The sequence below is a fragment of the Saccostrea echinata genome, unplaced genomic scaffold (genome assembly GCF_033153115.1).
Source record: "Saccostrea echinata isolate AGI-Se365-2 ecotype Australia unplaced genomic scaffold, CSIRO_AGI_Sech_v1 ptg000034l, whole genome shotgun sequence".
Classification (NCBI taxonomy): domain Eukaryota; kingdom Metazoa; phylum Mollusca; class Bivalvia; order Ostreida; family Ostreidae; genus Saccostrea; species Saccostrea echinata.
This window is the reverse complement of record NW_026889783.1, coordinates 4,169,859-4,187,106: the sequence shown is the minus strand read 5'-3', so window position 1 is coordinate 4,187,106 and position 17,248 is coordinate 4,169,859. Positions and strand designations below refer to the sequence as shown.

The window sequence follows — 17,248 nt, the reverse complement described above, 5'->3', positions numbered from 1 at the left end:
CAGCAATATGCATGATATGACACATAAAAACCCGAAACTCTCACGAACTCGACAAATTTTAATCGGGTTCGGAATTCAAACTATTCACAACCTAGCAATGTTTGGATCTGTCATGACTTTACTTTTTTGACACAAAATATTACCTGTTGTTGCAATTGGACATCCCTTCATCATGTCTGACCCCGATTCTTGGCCAGTGAAAGTTTACATTTACGATATCAGTAAAGGAATGGCCAGGTCGCTTTCGCAGGCTTTTCTAGGTAATGTGGTCAGGGACCATACACAGGTCCCTGTTGAAATGTACCAAATCTTGGTGATAAACGCCTGTAAGAATCACTGTTACATTCAACTTTGAAAGTTTTGATTGGCTTTAAGGGGATGAAGGACACATGGTCACATGACTCTGTTTAACTACGTCATAGTCTCCATTTATATAAGTGCAAAACATGTAAAGCATCAGTTCTTGTATAATTTTTTGATAATTTTTTTCTTTAATTACCATCTAATATTAAAAAAAATGAAAAGTTTAATATTCTTCCAAACGTTAATAAATTATGAAAAAGATTGATCCACTCCTCTGTTTCCCTAAAGTGCATGTCCAATTCGTCGGTGACGTCATACACGATCTGTTAGTACAGCAAGATCATACTCGGTGGATACAGGGGCGGTATTATTATATAAAAACAGGTCATAATCAGTATATGATGAAATATTTCGAGAAATGGGGAGCACAAAAATTATTTTTGCATGGCTGATGACAGAAATCTTATGTAGGTATATCTTATTTTGCTTATTTAGCTTACGTGTGACGTCATATATGGTTTTTCCCGTACTCGAGAAATGTAAACATGACACGTTTTTATCATGCTTATGTCCTCTTTAACGATGCCCTGTGCAATATTGAGGTCAGCTTCACCATTCAAAATTTTTACAGTTAATCAATAATTAGAAGGACTTGCATTTCAACGTAAATTTAAAAATATTGAATGATAGAATTTTTTCTGAATTATGTTTTTTGTTGTTTAAGTTGTCTTAAAAAGTTCGTAATTTTCCCTATCCAGATGCAGTGTGATAGAAGAAACTTGCTTTTTTGAATTTTAAACCCTATTCAAACTCTAAAATATTTTAAAAGATACATGTTCACTTACATATTTTTTATATATGCTTTAAAAATCCCATTATGGACAGAGTAAAAAGCCCGGAAACGTGGAGAATAAAAACTCCACTTAGATACTGTAGGGCATAGTATTTGTCAATCAATATCTCTAAAATAAGGTAAGAAACCTAATGATATAACTGCTTTAAGATATGTGGGACATACTTAATTAGAAATATACAAAATATAAAAAAAATTGAATGACAAGTATTTTTTCAGCTAAAGGTCCTTCTTCCCCTTAAGTAGACTCTTTCATTCACTCTGTACCATCGGCTCATACATTCACCTCTGTTACTGGCTCGCGTGTATCATAGTGTTAAGCACAAGAAATAGTACATTTGTTTTAATTCATTATGATTAAATTCCTGCACTAATGTTTGTCTTTCAAGGTATATAATTACTGAGTAGATCTATAACTATTAGTTTAATTTGAAATAATCCTTGGAATATCATGTTTCTCACCTTGTGTCAAAAATCTTGACCCGAGCCCATTGCAGAGGTGTCTGAGAGAGGAACGAACGACAACTCTGCATAGGAGATTGTCTTTCATTAATTTGCTCTGATTAGATCAATGGTTACTTGCAGGGAGGCACATAGAAGGAGTGTGGCACACGGGGATAGTGGTTTTTGGAGAAGAGTTTTTTTTCGGTGGCACAGGAGGAATCGAGGCTTGTTCCCCGGTATGTTTGATATGTATCCCTATCAAGAAAAGGACAAGTAATCAACCTCTTATTTCTTCAAGTACTGTGGAACACCATAGTCATTTTAAGTGTTCGAATTTAATGTAGATGACGGTAAAAAGGAAAAAAAAGAAGCATTTTGAGTAGTTTCATACGAAGTAGAATGGCAGGTAGAGAAAACTTATATTCTCTGACGTCAGAATAAATTGATATACTAAATGAGATATCAACATGATTTACACACTGACTAATCCAAGATTCCTCTGACTCTAACCCCTGTTTATATATAGTGACATGTGCAGTATAAAAGCAAGGGTAAGAGTCGGAGGAATCTCAGATTACACACTGACCAATCGGTTAAATGAGTGGAATTGCATTATGGGTTACTACAAGAACACTGCTGAAATTTTATGCCAATTTTTCTACTTGTTCTGGGAAGCACATTATAATTTTTTCATTCATTTCGCAAATTAAATACAATATGTACATTATTAACAACTTTTTCCATGCTCACATTTACAAATTGATTTATAAACATAGGATTCTAGTTTTCTCCATTTTATTGTCTAAGGTGACTTGTAGAGAATTGTCTCTATGTCCATTTTGTAGTATCATTGAGTACAAATTTCATTTGGATCCCTGGACCAAGATTATAGTCTTTAAGATGTCCCCATGTATTACCATGTGTTGGCCATTTTAAATTTTAAATGCTAGTATTGTGATGAGATTTCAGTTTATTATTTAACTCAGAAAAACAACTTTGTTTCTCAATGTGAGCATGAAACATCTTTATTAGTACCTCATCTTTGTATTTTTTTATAAAAGCAATGAAAAGTAGTTTCAATTGTTTTTCCTGCATTTCATGAAAATTACCTCGTAAATTGACCCAAACCATGTGTTTGTAGTAAAATGTAAACATGTAGTATCCCCATCATTCTTTGCTATTCATTTTTTGGATTGGACAACTGTTCACAGTGAGCTCCGCTCTGTGCCATAATAACAACTGCCATATAAGGTAGATTCCTAGACCTGTGTAATTGAATTCATTCAGAAAATAGTTGACTATATATAAGAGGCATAAAGAACAGAGATTGACCACTGTTTGAAATCTTGAGATATCTCATGGACCCTATTGTTTTCTTTTTTAGCTCAAGTGAGCTTTTCTGATCACATTTTGTCTGTAGTCCGTCTGTCTGTCCGTCCGTCTGTCTGTAATCTTTTGACATTTTCGACTTCTTCTCCAGAACCACTGGGCCAATTTCAACCAAACTTGCCACAAAGCATCCTTGGGTGAAGGGGATTCAAGTTTGTTCAAATGAAGGGCCACACCCTCATTCAAGGGGAGATAATTCAGAAATAGTGAAAATTTGGTGGCATATTTTAAAAATCTTCTTCTCAAGAACTACTGGTCAGAAAAAGTTGAAACTTATAGGAAACCTTCATTACGTAGTGTAGATTCAAGTTTGTTCAAATCATGACCCCTGGAGGTAGGGTGGGGCCACAATGGGGGATCAAAGTTTTACATAGGAATATATAGGAAAAAAACTTTAAAAATCTTCTTCTCAAGAACAGCAAAGCCATGATTAGTCATATTGATATGGAAGCATCCTCAGGTAGTGTAGATTTAAGTTTGTTCAAATCATGACCCCTGGGGGTAGGGTGGGGTCACAATGGGGGATCAAAGTTTTACATAGAAATATATAGGAAAAAATCTTTTAACATCTTCTTCTCAAGAACAGCAAAGCCTTGTTTAGTCATATTGATATGTAAGCTTCCTCAGGTAGTGAAGATTCAAGTTTGTTCAAATCATGACCCCTGGAGGTAGGGTGGGGCCACAATGGGGGATCAAAGTTTTACATAGAAATATATAGGGAAAAAATCTTTAAAAATCTTCTTCTCAAGAACAGCAAAGCCTTGTTTAGTCATATTGAAATGTAAGCTTCCTCAGGTAGTGAAGATTCAAGTTTGTTCAAATCATGACCCCTGGGGGTAGGGTGGGGCCACAATAGACGCTCAAAGTTTTACATAGAAATATATATAGGGAAAAAAAAAATCTTCTTCTCAAGAACAGCAAAGCCATGTTTAGTCATATTGAAATGGAAGCATTTTCAGGTATTGTAGATTCAAATGATGACCATCGGGGGTAGGGAGGGGCCACAATGAGGGATCAAAGTTTTACATAGAAATATATAGGAAAAAATCTTCTTCTCAAGAACAGCAAAGCCATGTTTAGTCATATTGATACGAAAGCATCCTCAGGTAGTGTAGATTCAAGTTTGTTCAAATAATGACCCTCGGGGGGAGGGAGGGGCCACAATGGGGTATCAAATTTTTACAAAGGAATATATAGGAAAAAATCTTTAAAAATCTTCTGCTCAAGAACAGCAAAGCCATTTGTTTTATTGATATGGAAGCATCCTCAGGTAGTTTAAAATTCATTCCCCCCCCCCTCCCCCTCCCGATGTAAACTTTTCAATACTTACTGATCTGTGCTTTTTCCTAGCCAATGTGCTCAGGTGAGCGATGTGGCCCATGGGCCTCTTGTTAAAAGCTTGCTCTGTGTAATATCTGATTCAAATAAATTTTTAAAATTGTCAAGTAAAAGAAGTAAAAAAAAAAATCATAAGTTTCTTTATTTAATACAATGATAAGAAAGGAAGAATTTGAAAAAGCAACGTGTGACCTGTCTGCCTTTGAGATTTTCCAACTTTCAATCAGTTTAATCTTGAAATTTTCCTACTTTGCTTTTGTTAATCAGGGTATAATTTGAAAACTTTAAAATTCATCCACCCATTTATTATAGAATTTACAATAATTTAACTTCAGATCAAAATATAAAAGCAGTACTGTATTAATAGGGTAATTTTAAGAATAATGCCAGGTTTGACATATATTTTAGCAAAGAAACTTCTTCATGACAGAGTTGCAATTATCTCTTATTTATATGTCTGATGATATTCACAGCTGTATTGAAATCAATTTGTTTATATAGAATTATATTTTGATATAAATTTAAGACTTGCACTTACTGTTATCATTGATCAGATCTGCACAAGGTATCAATTGTGTAAATGTTCATGATGATGTCAAGCATATTTATAAAGTCATAATTTATGAAGTATTGTGCATTGTTCTATAAAAATATGGAAAGGAGTTATTATATTTGAACAGGGAGGTACTATATTAGGCCAGCCGGACACTGTTTTGGAGTTAGGTCGCACACAGATACCACGTGATGTCTTCCTTAGTTACCTTGGTGATCTGGCACAATCCTCCTATAGGTCAGTTACCTTACTGTCAACAGGGTTCATTTTCCTTAGACAAATCTCTCTTTTCTCCTTGTCTTAAAAGCAGCTAGAAACATAATTATTATATTGGTATAAGTCTTTACGTATTTAAGTAAGAACTTAATATCAGATTTCCTCGATCAGCTTGATATTGTGTTTACAGACCAAGCTGCTATCATCTACTGGACCATAACTGTAACACCTTTAGTTCTGAGGTGGCCCAATTCTTGACTGGCAATGATATCCCATCATACATCACTGGATTGCCAGCGGAGGTTCTCAGCACGTAAGTTAACATTGATCTGAAGGGAATATGAGTTCTGTCTATTTATGCATGAATGAAAAACAGTTTATAAAAAGATCTGTATACTTCTGTACACAAGAACTTCAAGAGAAATGTTGCTGAAGTCAGGTATAATAACAACCATTAATGTTAAATGATCAGGAATTTTGATGCTTTCTGTTTGGTCCAGACTCCTTTTACTGAGATGTACCTCAGAATGAGTTCACCTCAGTATCAAAGAATCTTAGGTCCTTTATAAGTAAATGTGTTAGTATTTATTGTTTTATAATATTATATTCCACATTTTTAAACAGCTGTTAACTGTTGAAATATAATTATGATATGTTGCTACAAAACATATCATATTATGAGTGTTTATATTTGATGGAGACGATAACTCTATTGTAGAAAATGATGTTAAATTCCTGATTACTTAATAAAACTAAAGTTATTGACTTTCGAATTTGGTCTACTCATGACTATACAGAACTGGTCAGTATTGGTTAACCTCGGCCTTGGTCAACCAATACCTGACCACCTTAATATAGTCACAAGTATATCTCACCAAAAGTCAATAATTGTACATTGTAAATCTTGTAATTTTAATATTTTATGTATTATATTTTTTATAACAATTTTGTTATAGACCTCTAGGTCAGATGTTGAAGCCTTGGGTAGATGCTATGTCTGTGAACCCTAGTGGTGGACATGCCCTCTTTCCTGCTGGGAACCCTGCCATGTCTCAAAATGTCCCACCAAGTAATACATTCCTGACTGAGCCCAATAATAAACAAGGGTCAAGTCCAGTTTCTAAGACTGCAAGTTCATCAGGACAACAGCCAAGTTCAGAGGTTCTCTCTGAGGGTCCTAGGGGGGCCACCAGCCAGACACCCCCAACATCACAAGGGTCAGGGTCTCCTGTAGATTTTAATGTGGAGAGCGATACAGAAACTAGAGAAATGGAACCTATCATATACAGAGAGGTAAATCACTTAACTAATTATTAGTCCCGTACCGGTGAAACCGGAAGGGACTGTAGGTTTCCTCTGCATCTGTCCATCTGTCTAGCTGTCCTTCTGTCTGTCTGTCAGTCTGTCCCACATGGTTTTCTGCACTTTTTTCCTAAACGCTTGCAGATATTGAGCTGATTTGTGGTATGTGAGTGTATCTTGATGAGTTACAGAATAAGTGTGCATTTTGTTCCACTTCATTGATTTTTGACGGAATTACAACCTTTTCAATTTTTAAGGGTTTTCCGCAATTTTTTTCTAAACGCTTACAGATATTGCCCTGAATTTTGATATGTGACTTTAACTTGATTAGTTACAGATAAAGTTTCCATTTTGTTCCGCTTTATTGATTTTTGACAGAATTATGGCATTTTCAATTTTTAACGGGAACCAGATTACACTTGTTGGTAGGGGACTAGTATTGCTAATGCAATGCTCTCAGAATGCTTGTTTTCTTTGCATATCATTCAGGGGTTGAAATTTTCCTGGAAAACTTGCTAGCCCTGGGGCTACTGATCAGTAAAAAAAATTACTAGCCCAAATGTCAAACTAACTAGCCCAACAATTTTTTATGCAAAATGAAAAACAGCACAAGTAAAAGTTTCTAACGCTTTGTTGAGAGAAACAAATTAAACTAGTTTTCAGTCAAAAGAAACCAGTCTTCATACATAGAAAACAAAAATAAACTGACAAGAATTTTTTTCTGGTCTGCTTGTCCGACGGACTGTTTTTACATTTAAATAAGCTAGCCCGAGTCTTAAAACAATTACCCCCGGATATCGGGCTACTGTATATTTCAACCCCTGATATCTTATGAAAAAATTATCTCTTTTAAAAACAGTAAGATCTCTAGAACTTTTAAGCTTGGCTTTACTCATCTTTTCAAATGTGACTTGCATGCAGTGTTTATTTATAAGAAAAAATTAAAATTTTAGGAAAGACCTTCAAAGAAACCCCTTCTAGATGATGTGCATGACAAACTCTCTCCAAAGGAAGTTAGCCTTGTATCAGATTTGTATGACTATCTAGGAACAAAATCACCTACCTGGTCTCTGTGTAAAGAGCATGTCCAGACCATCCACAAAGTGATCGGGGATGGACGCATGGGTGATAAATTGAGGGGAGAGATATGTGTGCTTCTACAGGATCTGGTCTTGATTGAGGACTTTGTAGAACTATTACAAAATGAACCCACGAAGTTAATGAACAGTGTGTTATTACATTATAAAGAGCTTACTGACAGTGTACAGATGTCTCTACTTAAGGTGGTAAGTGTACAGATAACTCTGCTTATGTGGTAAGTGTATAAATGTCTTCACTTAAGGTGATAAGTGTAAAAAAGTCTCTACTTTAGGGTGTTAAATGAACAGATGCCTCTGCTTAAGGTGGTAAGTGTACAGATGTCTCTAATCTAGGTGGTAAGTGTACAGTTGTCTTTACTTAAGGTGGTAAATGTACAGATGTCTCTCTTAAAGGTTCAAAGTGTACAAATGTCTCTACCTAAGGCGGTAAGTGTACAAATGTCTTTATTTAAGGTGGTTAGTGTACAAATGTCTCTATTTAAGGTGGTAAGTGTACAAATGTCTCTAAGATGGTAAGTGTAGAAATGTCTCTACTTAAGGTGATAAGCATACAAATGTCTCTACCCTAGGTGGTAAGTGTACAGATGTCTCTACTTAAGGTGGTTAATGTACAGATGTCTTTACTTAAGGTGGTTAATGTACAGATGTCTCTACTTAAGGTGGTTAATGTACAGATGTCTTTACTTAAGGTGGTTAATGTACAGATGTCTTTACTTAAGGTGGTTAATGTACAGATGTCTTTACTTAGGGTGGTTAATGTACAGATGTCTCTTCTTAAGGTGGTTAATGTACAGATGTCTCTACTTAAGGTGGTTAATGTATAGATGTCTCTACTTAAGGTGGTTAATGTACAGATGTCTTTACTTAGGTGGTAAGTGTACAGATGTCTCTACTTAAGGTGGTTAATGTACAGATGTCTTTACTTAAGGTGGTTAATGTACAGATGTCTCTACTTAAGGTCGTGAGCATACAAATGTCATTCCTTACAATGGTTAAGTGTACAGATGTCACTACTTGTCTTAAGGAAGTAAGTTAGCAGAAAGGTTTTATTATAGCCTCAATAACATTATTTCTCCTCTTTATGAATGTCATGAAATCAAAAAATACTATTTGCTGTTATCTCTTAAAGGGGTTTGATAAGAACAAGATTAAGATCATTTATTTAGTATGGTGTTGTACTGTTGAAATTTCAATTATTGATAATGCTAGAATATCTTTTCAAATATCACTTCCCCACTGATTTCTTTGCATAAAGTAAATTTAGACAATTAGATATTTTCAATTGTAGTTACTTATAAAATGTAAATTTCTAATCTCACATGTAATATGAAGAACCCAATGCACTCCGAGGCTATATATTAAGTAACATATATTGAGATTTATTCCTTATTTGACTAGTTAACAAATTGCTGCAGTCATCAGATGGGGCACAGCTTTCTGACAGACAGCGAGGGGGGAGAACAGAGTAACATTAAACTTCTCTGTCCCGAGGTGTGTGTCTGGGCTCTACTTCATGACAACCAGGATATCTACAGCAAAGCATCAGCTCTTGTCTACAACCTCAGCAGATATCAGGTAATATCCCCTAATACAACTTCAGCAGATATCAAGAAACATCCCCAATTACAACCTCAGTAGATATCAGATTCCGGGGATTTTATACAACCCCTTTGGATACTAGGTAATCCACTCCTGTACAACCTCAATAGATATTAGAGCTGCACAATAATATCAATATTCAGGTATAATGTGATTTATCAACAAAAAATATTGTTGATACTTTTTTCCAGTACTTATGTACTGACAAAATGTTTGGGCTTTAGATTTCTAAAGTAAAATATGAGATTTAATATGTCAGAAACTTTTCAATTGTGCCAAACAGTAAAGGTTTCGGTTGTTTGGTTGTATTCTGTTGCAAAACTGTAGGGAAATCAACAAGAACTTTTTTGTTTCAACATATTTATAATAGTTTTATGCACTCTCCTTATAAATGGAGGTTGATAAAATAAGAAAGAACATTTTAACTGTTATCAAAAATATTGCAATACATATTGCAATACAGTTAAAAATATCGCAATACGAAATTCCCAGCTGATACCCAGCCCTGATATAAGACAATTCTCATCTGTCACCTCATATTTGAATATCAGTCTTCTCCTGTACAACCTTTATAGATATCAGTCTTCTCCTATCCAACCTTCCGACCTTTATAAATATCAGTTCTCTCCTTTTCAACCTTTATAGATATCAGTCTTCTCCTATACAACCTTTATAGATATCAGTCTTCTCCTATTCAACTTTTATAGATATCAGTCTTCTCCTATACAACCTTTATAGATATCAGGATATTTTTATCTATACAATCTCTATTGATATGCAATCCACTCCTGTACAACCTCTACAGATATAAGAGAATTCTCAACTGTCACCTCATATTTAGAAATCAGTCTTCTCCTTTACAACCTTTATAGATATCAGGATATTATCTATACCATCTCTGTAGATATCAGGCAATCCTCTCCTATACAACCTTTCTATCATGATATTATGTTCTCCATAAAATTCCCAGAAAATTATGTAATTTTCTTAATAATGAACATGTGCCGAACTTGTACAATAATATATTAATATAGACCATGCTTTGGTAAATGTATAAGAAGTAGGGATGTCAAATCGATCAGTGTTTGATAATCAGTTACTCAGACGTTTTTCCGATCGAGTACCCGGGTACTTGGTAAAAATGTAAATTTACACAAATGTGTTAATTTTCTTGAGCCCCGTTAAGCTCTGTTAAACCCTGAAGCTGTTTTTATCACGTTTATAAATGTACATGTATATAAACATCGAGTTCAATGGAAATGATTTTTTGGTACTAAATTTATTTATCAAATAAACACAAAAGACACAATTAATACATAAAAAATTACAAATGGTTTACAGTTCTTGTTTAGGATCTATTTCATCAAAAGGAGGACAATCTGTTACACAGGTTTGTGATGATTAGACTAGCGAAAGAGAAGGAACGGACGTTGTTGGGATCGCTAGTCTATTATTTTATTTGTTGGTTGTTTCCCCCGTACACACTTAACTTACTATGCAAACTGACTTTCAACATTTTTTTGAAACTTTAGTTATTTCTTAATATTAATCTTCACTTTTGAAGTGGGTTATGCATGTCCGATTTCATTGTCGTATATTAACTAAATAATTTAAAATGATTTGAAGATAATAGACCATACTTGAGTACTTGAGTTCACTGAAAACAATCAGTGAAGCCATCCAAAAATTAAGGGCCACAATAGGTGAGAACAGCTGTGTACAAAATGATTGGTCACTAATTACTGTATATACACACTGAGTCATTCGAGCCTCATGGTCCAGTCTGATGTAAAACTAGTTTTATGATATAAACATCAAAAATATAGATTTTGAATTTTTATCACATGTTCATGGACACTCACTATTTTTTCTTTATTATGCCACACTACCAAGTGTTTGCAATAATATTTATAATATATAAACCATCTGCTGTTCAGTGTCAGTAGATATCAGGTATTCTTTGTATACACAACATCTTTAGATATAAGGCAGTCCTATCCTATACATAAGGTTATAAGTCATAAATTCAATGAAATGCCTGGTATCAGCTGCAAGATGAACCCTATGATACATGTATGCTTGTAATTTATTATGAGAATATAGTATTTCACCTTTACAGTTACCTGGGGATGCTAGGTGTGTAATATACTGTACTATATATTTCTGGTGATTGTTCACCTGTATTTTACCTTTAGAGTTATCCAAAGATGCAGAGGTGTCTAATGTACTTTATATGTATGGTGACCTCATTGTACACCAATATTTATCCCCCCCCCCCTTTCGAAGAAGGGAGGGCATATTGCTTTGCTGCTGTCGGTCGGTCGGTCTACTGAAATGAAATTTGGTATACAAATTTATCATAAAAATATATAGGTCAAGTTTTGTTTTGGGTATGATCGAGCAATTTTTGACAGAGTTATGCCCCTTGGACTTAGAAAAATTCCAATTATTTTTTTTGGGGGGGGGGGGGGGATAAGTGTTTCACAAACACCTCTTGTTTACCTTTGTAGGTAGCTGAGGATGCCAAGGTGTGTAATGTATTCAATATTTATGGTGACTACATTGTAAACTTATATGGTCCAGCTGTGTAATCTATACTTATAAATTAATAAATTTTGCAAATAAACTCCGAAACGGATGCAGCAGAGCTTTTACTTACTCCTCTAAGAATACACTAGATACAATATGATGTCCGTAAACTATATTTAGATTTCACTCGCATTGTAAGTATCGTACATTAAATAAAAGTCTACTTTTATTTTCTATAAACAGCCATGAAATAGCAAAAACGTGAGTACGGTGGCGTTTCCGGTTGGCGGATCTAAGTTTCTGGCAATTTGCAATAAAACTGACAACAAGCAATCGTTTATTTATTTCATAAAACGTCATCACTGAATTATTCAATCAAAACTTGATTTAAATGACATAAAAGAAATAAGTTGTGATAACCGATTAAAAAGGGAAATGTGCAAATTATTTTTGTCATCCACCGATCTTAATATTGACGGAAGCTTCTAGAACATCATATAGCATCGAGCCCGATGTTAAAAAGAAAAACGAGACGATTATAGCTGCAGGAACATAAAAAAAGTTTTTGTGTGAATGGTCATTGAAATAACGGTAAATCATTGATAACACTATAAGTTGTGAACATATTTATACATCGAAAGACTATTACATATTTGTGGTAGGTTTTCCTAATAAATTTATCGGTAAAATGTGTAAATATTCCTCACTGAGAGCATCGTGGCAACGAACCACGAACCCGAAGTACAATTTCTACTTCGTAATAAACTTGCTTACTTGAAAAGAGAAAATTAATGAATAAGATGTTGTTCAAATACAATTAAAGCTGTAAACGTTTGTGCTTTGATCAATACATTTCAGTTTCAATGTCTAAATACAGTCTTTTGTATCAAATACTCGGCCTATTCATAGGGCGTTAAAAGCTAATTTTTACACAGATACTTGCGTCTTGGTTTATATATATGTATATACCTTACTGATATGTAAAAAAAAAGGTAAAGTACATTTTATACGTATCAATAAGATACATACATATTTATACATCAAGACCCAAGCACCTGAAAAAAAAAAAACAATTTAATTATCAGTAAAATGTGCATATTCGCTGCTTTTATCCTTGACGGAAATGAAATAAGAGCATCTGAAGTACAATATCCATAACATAGTATAAAAGGTCTCACAATAAACATCAATTACTGAAATTGTTAAGTTTTCAAGTTTTTACAAAAGGGGTGGGGATGGGGGGGGGGGGGTGGAGGGAGACACACTTGCGGGATTTTGAACAAAGTCTTTCTTCCTGCTATAACCCTGTAGGCTGTCAGTAGAAACTACAATATATTTTCTCTCGGTAGTGGTATAAATTCAATTCCCCGCGCTTGCGCGGGATTTCACCTAGTGTTTATATATTATTGACTGTATTGTACACCTGTATTTTACCTTTGTAGTTACCTAAGGATGTCCAGGTGTGCAATGTTTATATATGTTATTGACTACATTGTACACCTGTATTTTATCTTTTTAGTTACCTGAGGATGCTCAGGTGGAGTGTGGGAGTGCTATTTTAGAATGTCTACAGAAAGATCTCCCAGAAACTACTGGTAATTATATCTTCAGGTGTATTGTAATTTGTGAATGTAATGATTTTACAATACAATTATCTGTAGAAAATAATATCACTTATATAAAAGTATTAGGTATGCAAGATCATCCCTCAAGCTATCTGAATATCATTATGTCTTGGTTGTACATTATTTCTGGTAAATTAACATTAGACTTAGAGTTACTAGTAAAATATTTTCATGTATAATGAGATTGTAGTGGCCTTAGCTTTTGATTACTAATGAATATTTTTACCTCTTCCAATTCAAGTAGCACCTGAAACTAAGAGCTACATATATCCAGCATGTTTTTGTATGTTTGGAACCTAAAGGAAGATTGTTAATTGTGACACACGCTGTATTCTCGTTTCAGCATACAACCTGATGATGAGTCTGTTACAGTTGATGAGGAGCAATGAAGAGGTAGGCAGACTAGTAATATTACAGTAGTAAAAAAAATACTAATATTAGTGGCATTATATGAAATATATTTAGCTAAAAACCATAACTGAATCAAATAGTGTTCATGAGGAAATGTTGATATTGGATGAAAACCTACTTGAATTTAGATGAATGATGTAAGTAAATGCTCTGAGGATGAAGTCTTGTCAGCATTGTAACAAAATTAGGAGAACATAATTTATATTACATGTTAGGGGGCCCAATTCTGCAACAAAACAATTTATATTACATGTAAGGGGGCACAATTCTGCAACATAACATAATTTATATTACATGTAAGGGGCACAATTCTGCAACATAACATAATTTATATTACATGTAAGGGGGCACAATTCTGCAACATAACATAATTTATATTACATGTAGGGGACACAAATCTGCAACATACTGTACATGTATTATAGATATATCATGCTACATGATTTTTTTTTGTATACATGTACCAATAACCTTAATTAATAAAATTAAACATTTTTACATTGAAGTTTGTTGTCTTTAATTGTAGATGTGTGATCTGGCAGGAGTAGTTGGAATGAACTGTTCAACTCATCAAAAACTGTCACCAAGGTTACGGAGTCTGTGTGAAGAGGCACAGACAATGACCGCTTTATGATATTTATACTAATAAAAGTCTATATATAGTAACAACATTCTGTGATTCCAAGAACTTGAAAGTTATTTTTATTTGGATCAGTATTGATACAAGATTTAAGGTGATTTCCTACTTAACTTGTTTTTAGTTTATATATTGAGTGATCAAAATATAAAGAGAAAAAATTTGTGAAAACATTCATTTTTCATTGCATCACTTGTATACTAACTTTGTCTGTACTGTGAATGGTATTGTACACCATATTTATACTGGACAAAATGTTTATAAAAGGAGATGTGTGTATACTGATGAGAGAGAGATATTTAATTTTATTTATGGAAGTATTAAAGTGTTTGTTTTTTACATTGCTTACATATATAAAGCAACAATAAATTGGAGTTTTACAATTTTTTTTCCTTACCATTTTAAGGCTTGCATAACTTATGCATAACTTCATTGATTTGACCGATAAAGGAGGACTGAAGTTGTGGGGTATCTTGTAAGTGCACTACTGGATAAACAATTAGTTTTATCTCTGTCTGCCCATGAATTTTCTTCCAGAACTTTTTAGCTCACCTGAGACAAAGGCTCAAGTGAGATTTTCTGATTGAAGAGTGTCTGGCATCTGTCTTTTGTGTGTGGTCTGTCACCTTTTCACATTTTCAACTTCTTTCAAGAACCACTGGGCCAATTTCAACCACCTGCCACTAAGCATCATTGGAGGAAGGGGATTCAGGTTTATTCAAATGAAGGACCAAACCCTTTTTCAAGGTTAGATCATTCAGAAAGAGTGAAAAATTAAAGGCATCTTTAAAAAATCTTCTTCTCAATAATTCTGAACCAGAAAAGATGAAACTTACGTGGAAGCTTCATTACATAGTGTAAATTCAAGTTTGTTCAAATCATGACCCCCGGGGTAGGGTAGGACCCTAATAGGCAATATAATTTTTACATAGGAATATATAGGAAAAATCTTAAAAACTCTTCATTAGCAAAGCCATGACTGGTCTTATCAATATGGTGGCATCCTCAGGTAGTGTGGATTCAAGCTTGTTCAAATCATGAAACCCGGGGGTAGGGCAAGGTCACAATAGAAGATCAAATTTTTACATGGGAATATATACAAGATAGTCTATCAAAATCTTTTTAAGCCATGATTAGTCATATAAATATACAAGCATGTCTAGCTAGTGTAGATTCAAGTTTGTTCAGATCATGACCCCTCCCCTGCCCCTTTTTACGGTAGAGTGGGACCACACACCTTTAAATTTTCAATACTGAAATGATTTCTGCTTTTCTCTAACCAAAGTGCTCAGGTGAGCAATATGGCCCATGGCCCTCTTGATGGTTATGTTTAAGGTATTGGGTTGTGATTTGGTACACAGGTCAAGGTCATAACACACCCCAATATTTATGTGAAGTAAGAACTTCAGTGTGTCTCCATAAAAAACGTTCACTTGCACAAATTTTACATTTTTTCACATGACAAATCCTTTAGGTTATAAGCAATTTTTTCCTCAAGTATTAATTTCCAGTGTTTATCCATTAGACATTTATAAACCAGACACAAATTTTGCACTTTTTAGCCGATGACATTAACTTCCTGCAATGACCTTTTGGTCAATGTCATGACACCCTCAGGTCATGAGAGATCCTTGTGCTAAGTATTAACTTTCAATGTTTCTCCTTACAAGATGGGGTAAATACAGAAACTATACATTTTACTAAAAGTGGCCTTGAGCCTGATCAAAAGACCATGGTCAAAGGTCATGACACACCTTAAGGTCGTAAGCAATTTTTTTTTTTATGAACTTTCAGTGTATTTCCAGTGTTTCTCCATTACAGACAAGAATTAAATACTTTTTCTGTTAGTGACCTTGAACTTGTGGAAATGACCTCAGGTCAAAGTCATGATACGTGTCAGGTCATAGGTAATTTTTTTGGTGAAGTACGAACTTCCAATGTTTCTCCATTACAAAATTAGGCCACAGAAACAATTGCACAGACAGACAAAGAGATTATAAATGAAAAAAAAAACAATTTGGAAACTTCTTTGTTTGACACATCTTATATCTGGGGAGTACCCAGTATCCCTGAAGCCACTTCGTATCTTTTATTTTTTGCTCACCTGAGCAGAAGGCTAAAATGAGCTTTCTGATCAAAATTGTCCATTGTTGTCGTAAACTTTACAATTTCATTTTTTTTCTCCAGAACCATTTGGCCAATTTTAACAAACTTAGTACAGATGTATCCTTGGGTGAAGGGAATTCAAGTTTGTTCAGATGCAGGCAACACCCTCTTCCAAGGAGAGATAATTAAGAAATAGTAGAAAATTGGGTAGGACCAGTTGGCCAGAAAAAATGAAACTTAAGTGAAAGCTTCCTGACATAGTGCAGATTCAGACTTGTTCAAATCATGAACCCTGGGGCTAGGGTGATGATCAAAGTTTCTCAATAACAGAAAAAGACAGGATCAGTCATATTTATATGGAAGCATCCTCAGGTGGTGTAGATTCAAGTGTGTTCAAATAACACCCCAGGGATAGGGTGGGGACACTATTTGCAAAGTTTTACATGGGAAAACATAGGAAAATCTTTAATAATCTTCTCAAGAAAAGCAAAGCCATGATTAATCATATTCATATGGAAGCATCCTAAGGTAGTGTAATATTCAGGTTTGTTCAAATCATGACCCCCAGGAATAGGGTGGGGCCACAATGGGCAAATCAAAGTTTTAAATAATATATAAAAGAATCTGTTAATGAAGAACTAGAAAGGCCATAGTTACTCAGGTGAGCATTGTGGCTCAAGGGCCTCTAGTTAGGCCTTACCAAAATTCTCAAATATAATCCAACTGAGGAGTTAGCTCTCTTAATAATGCTTGGCTTATACTTTTAAATTACTAGTAACAGGAATTCAGTATTTACACGGATAATACAGACAAGCAACATCATTTTTTTTTTCTTGAAGCTAA

The 17,248-nt window shown here is 34.3% G+C and overlaps 1 protein-coding gene across 1 annotated transcript; it reads left to right on the top strand.

Moving 5' to 3' along the window:
* Nucleotides 1–122: 122 nt before the first annotated feature.
* LOC133199402 (uncharacterized) lies at nucleotides 123–14,684 on the top strand. Its single transcript, XM_061335204.1, has 10 exons — nucleotides 123–260; nucleotides 1,742–1,836; nucleotides 5,008–5,117; nucleotides 5,287–5,409; nucleotides 6,053–6,389; nucleotides 7,352–7,684; nucleotides 8,897–9,073; nucleotides 13,146–13,221; nucleotides 13,595–13,644; nucleotides 14,189–14,684. Exons 1-10 carry the CDS (start codon nucleotides 173–175, stop codon nucleotides 14,294–14,296), a joined length of 1,497 nt encoding a protein of 498 aa, XP_061191188.1. The 5' UTR covers nucleotides 123–172; the 3' UTR covers nucleotides 14,297–14,684.
* Nucleotides 14,685–17,248: the final 2,564 nt, after the last annotated feature.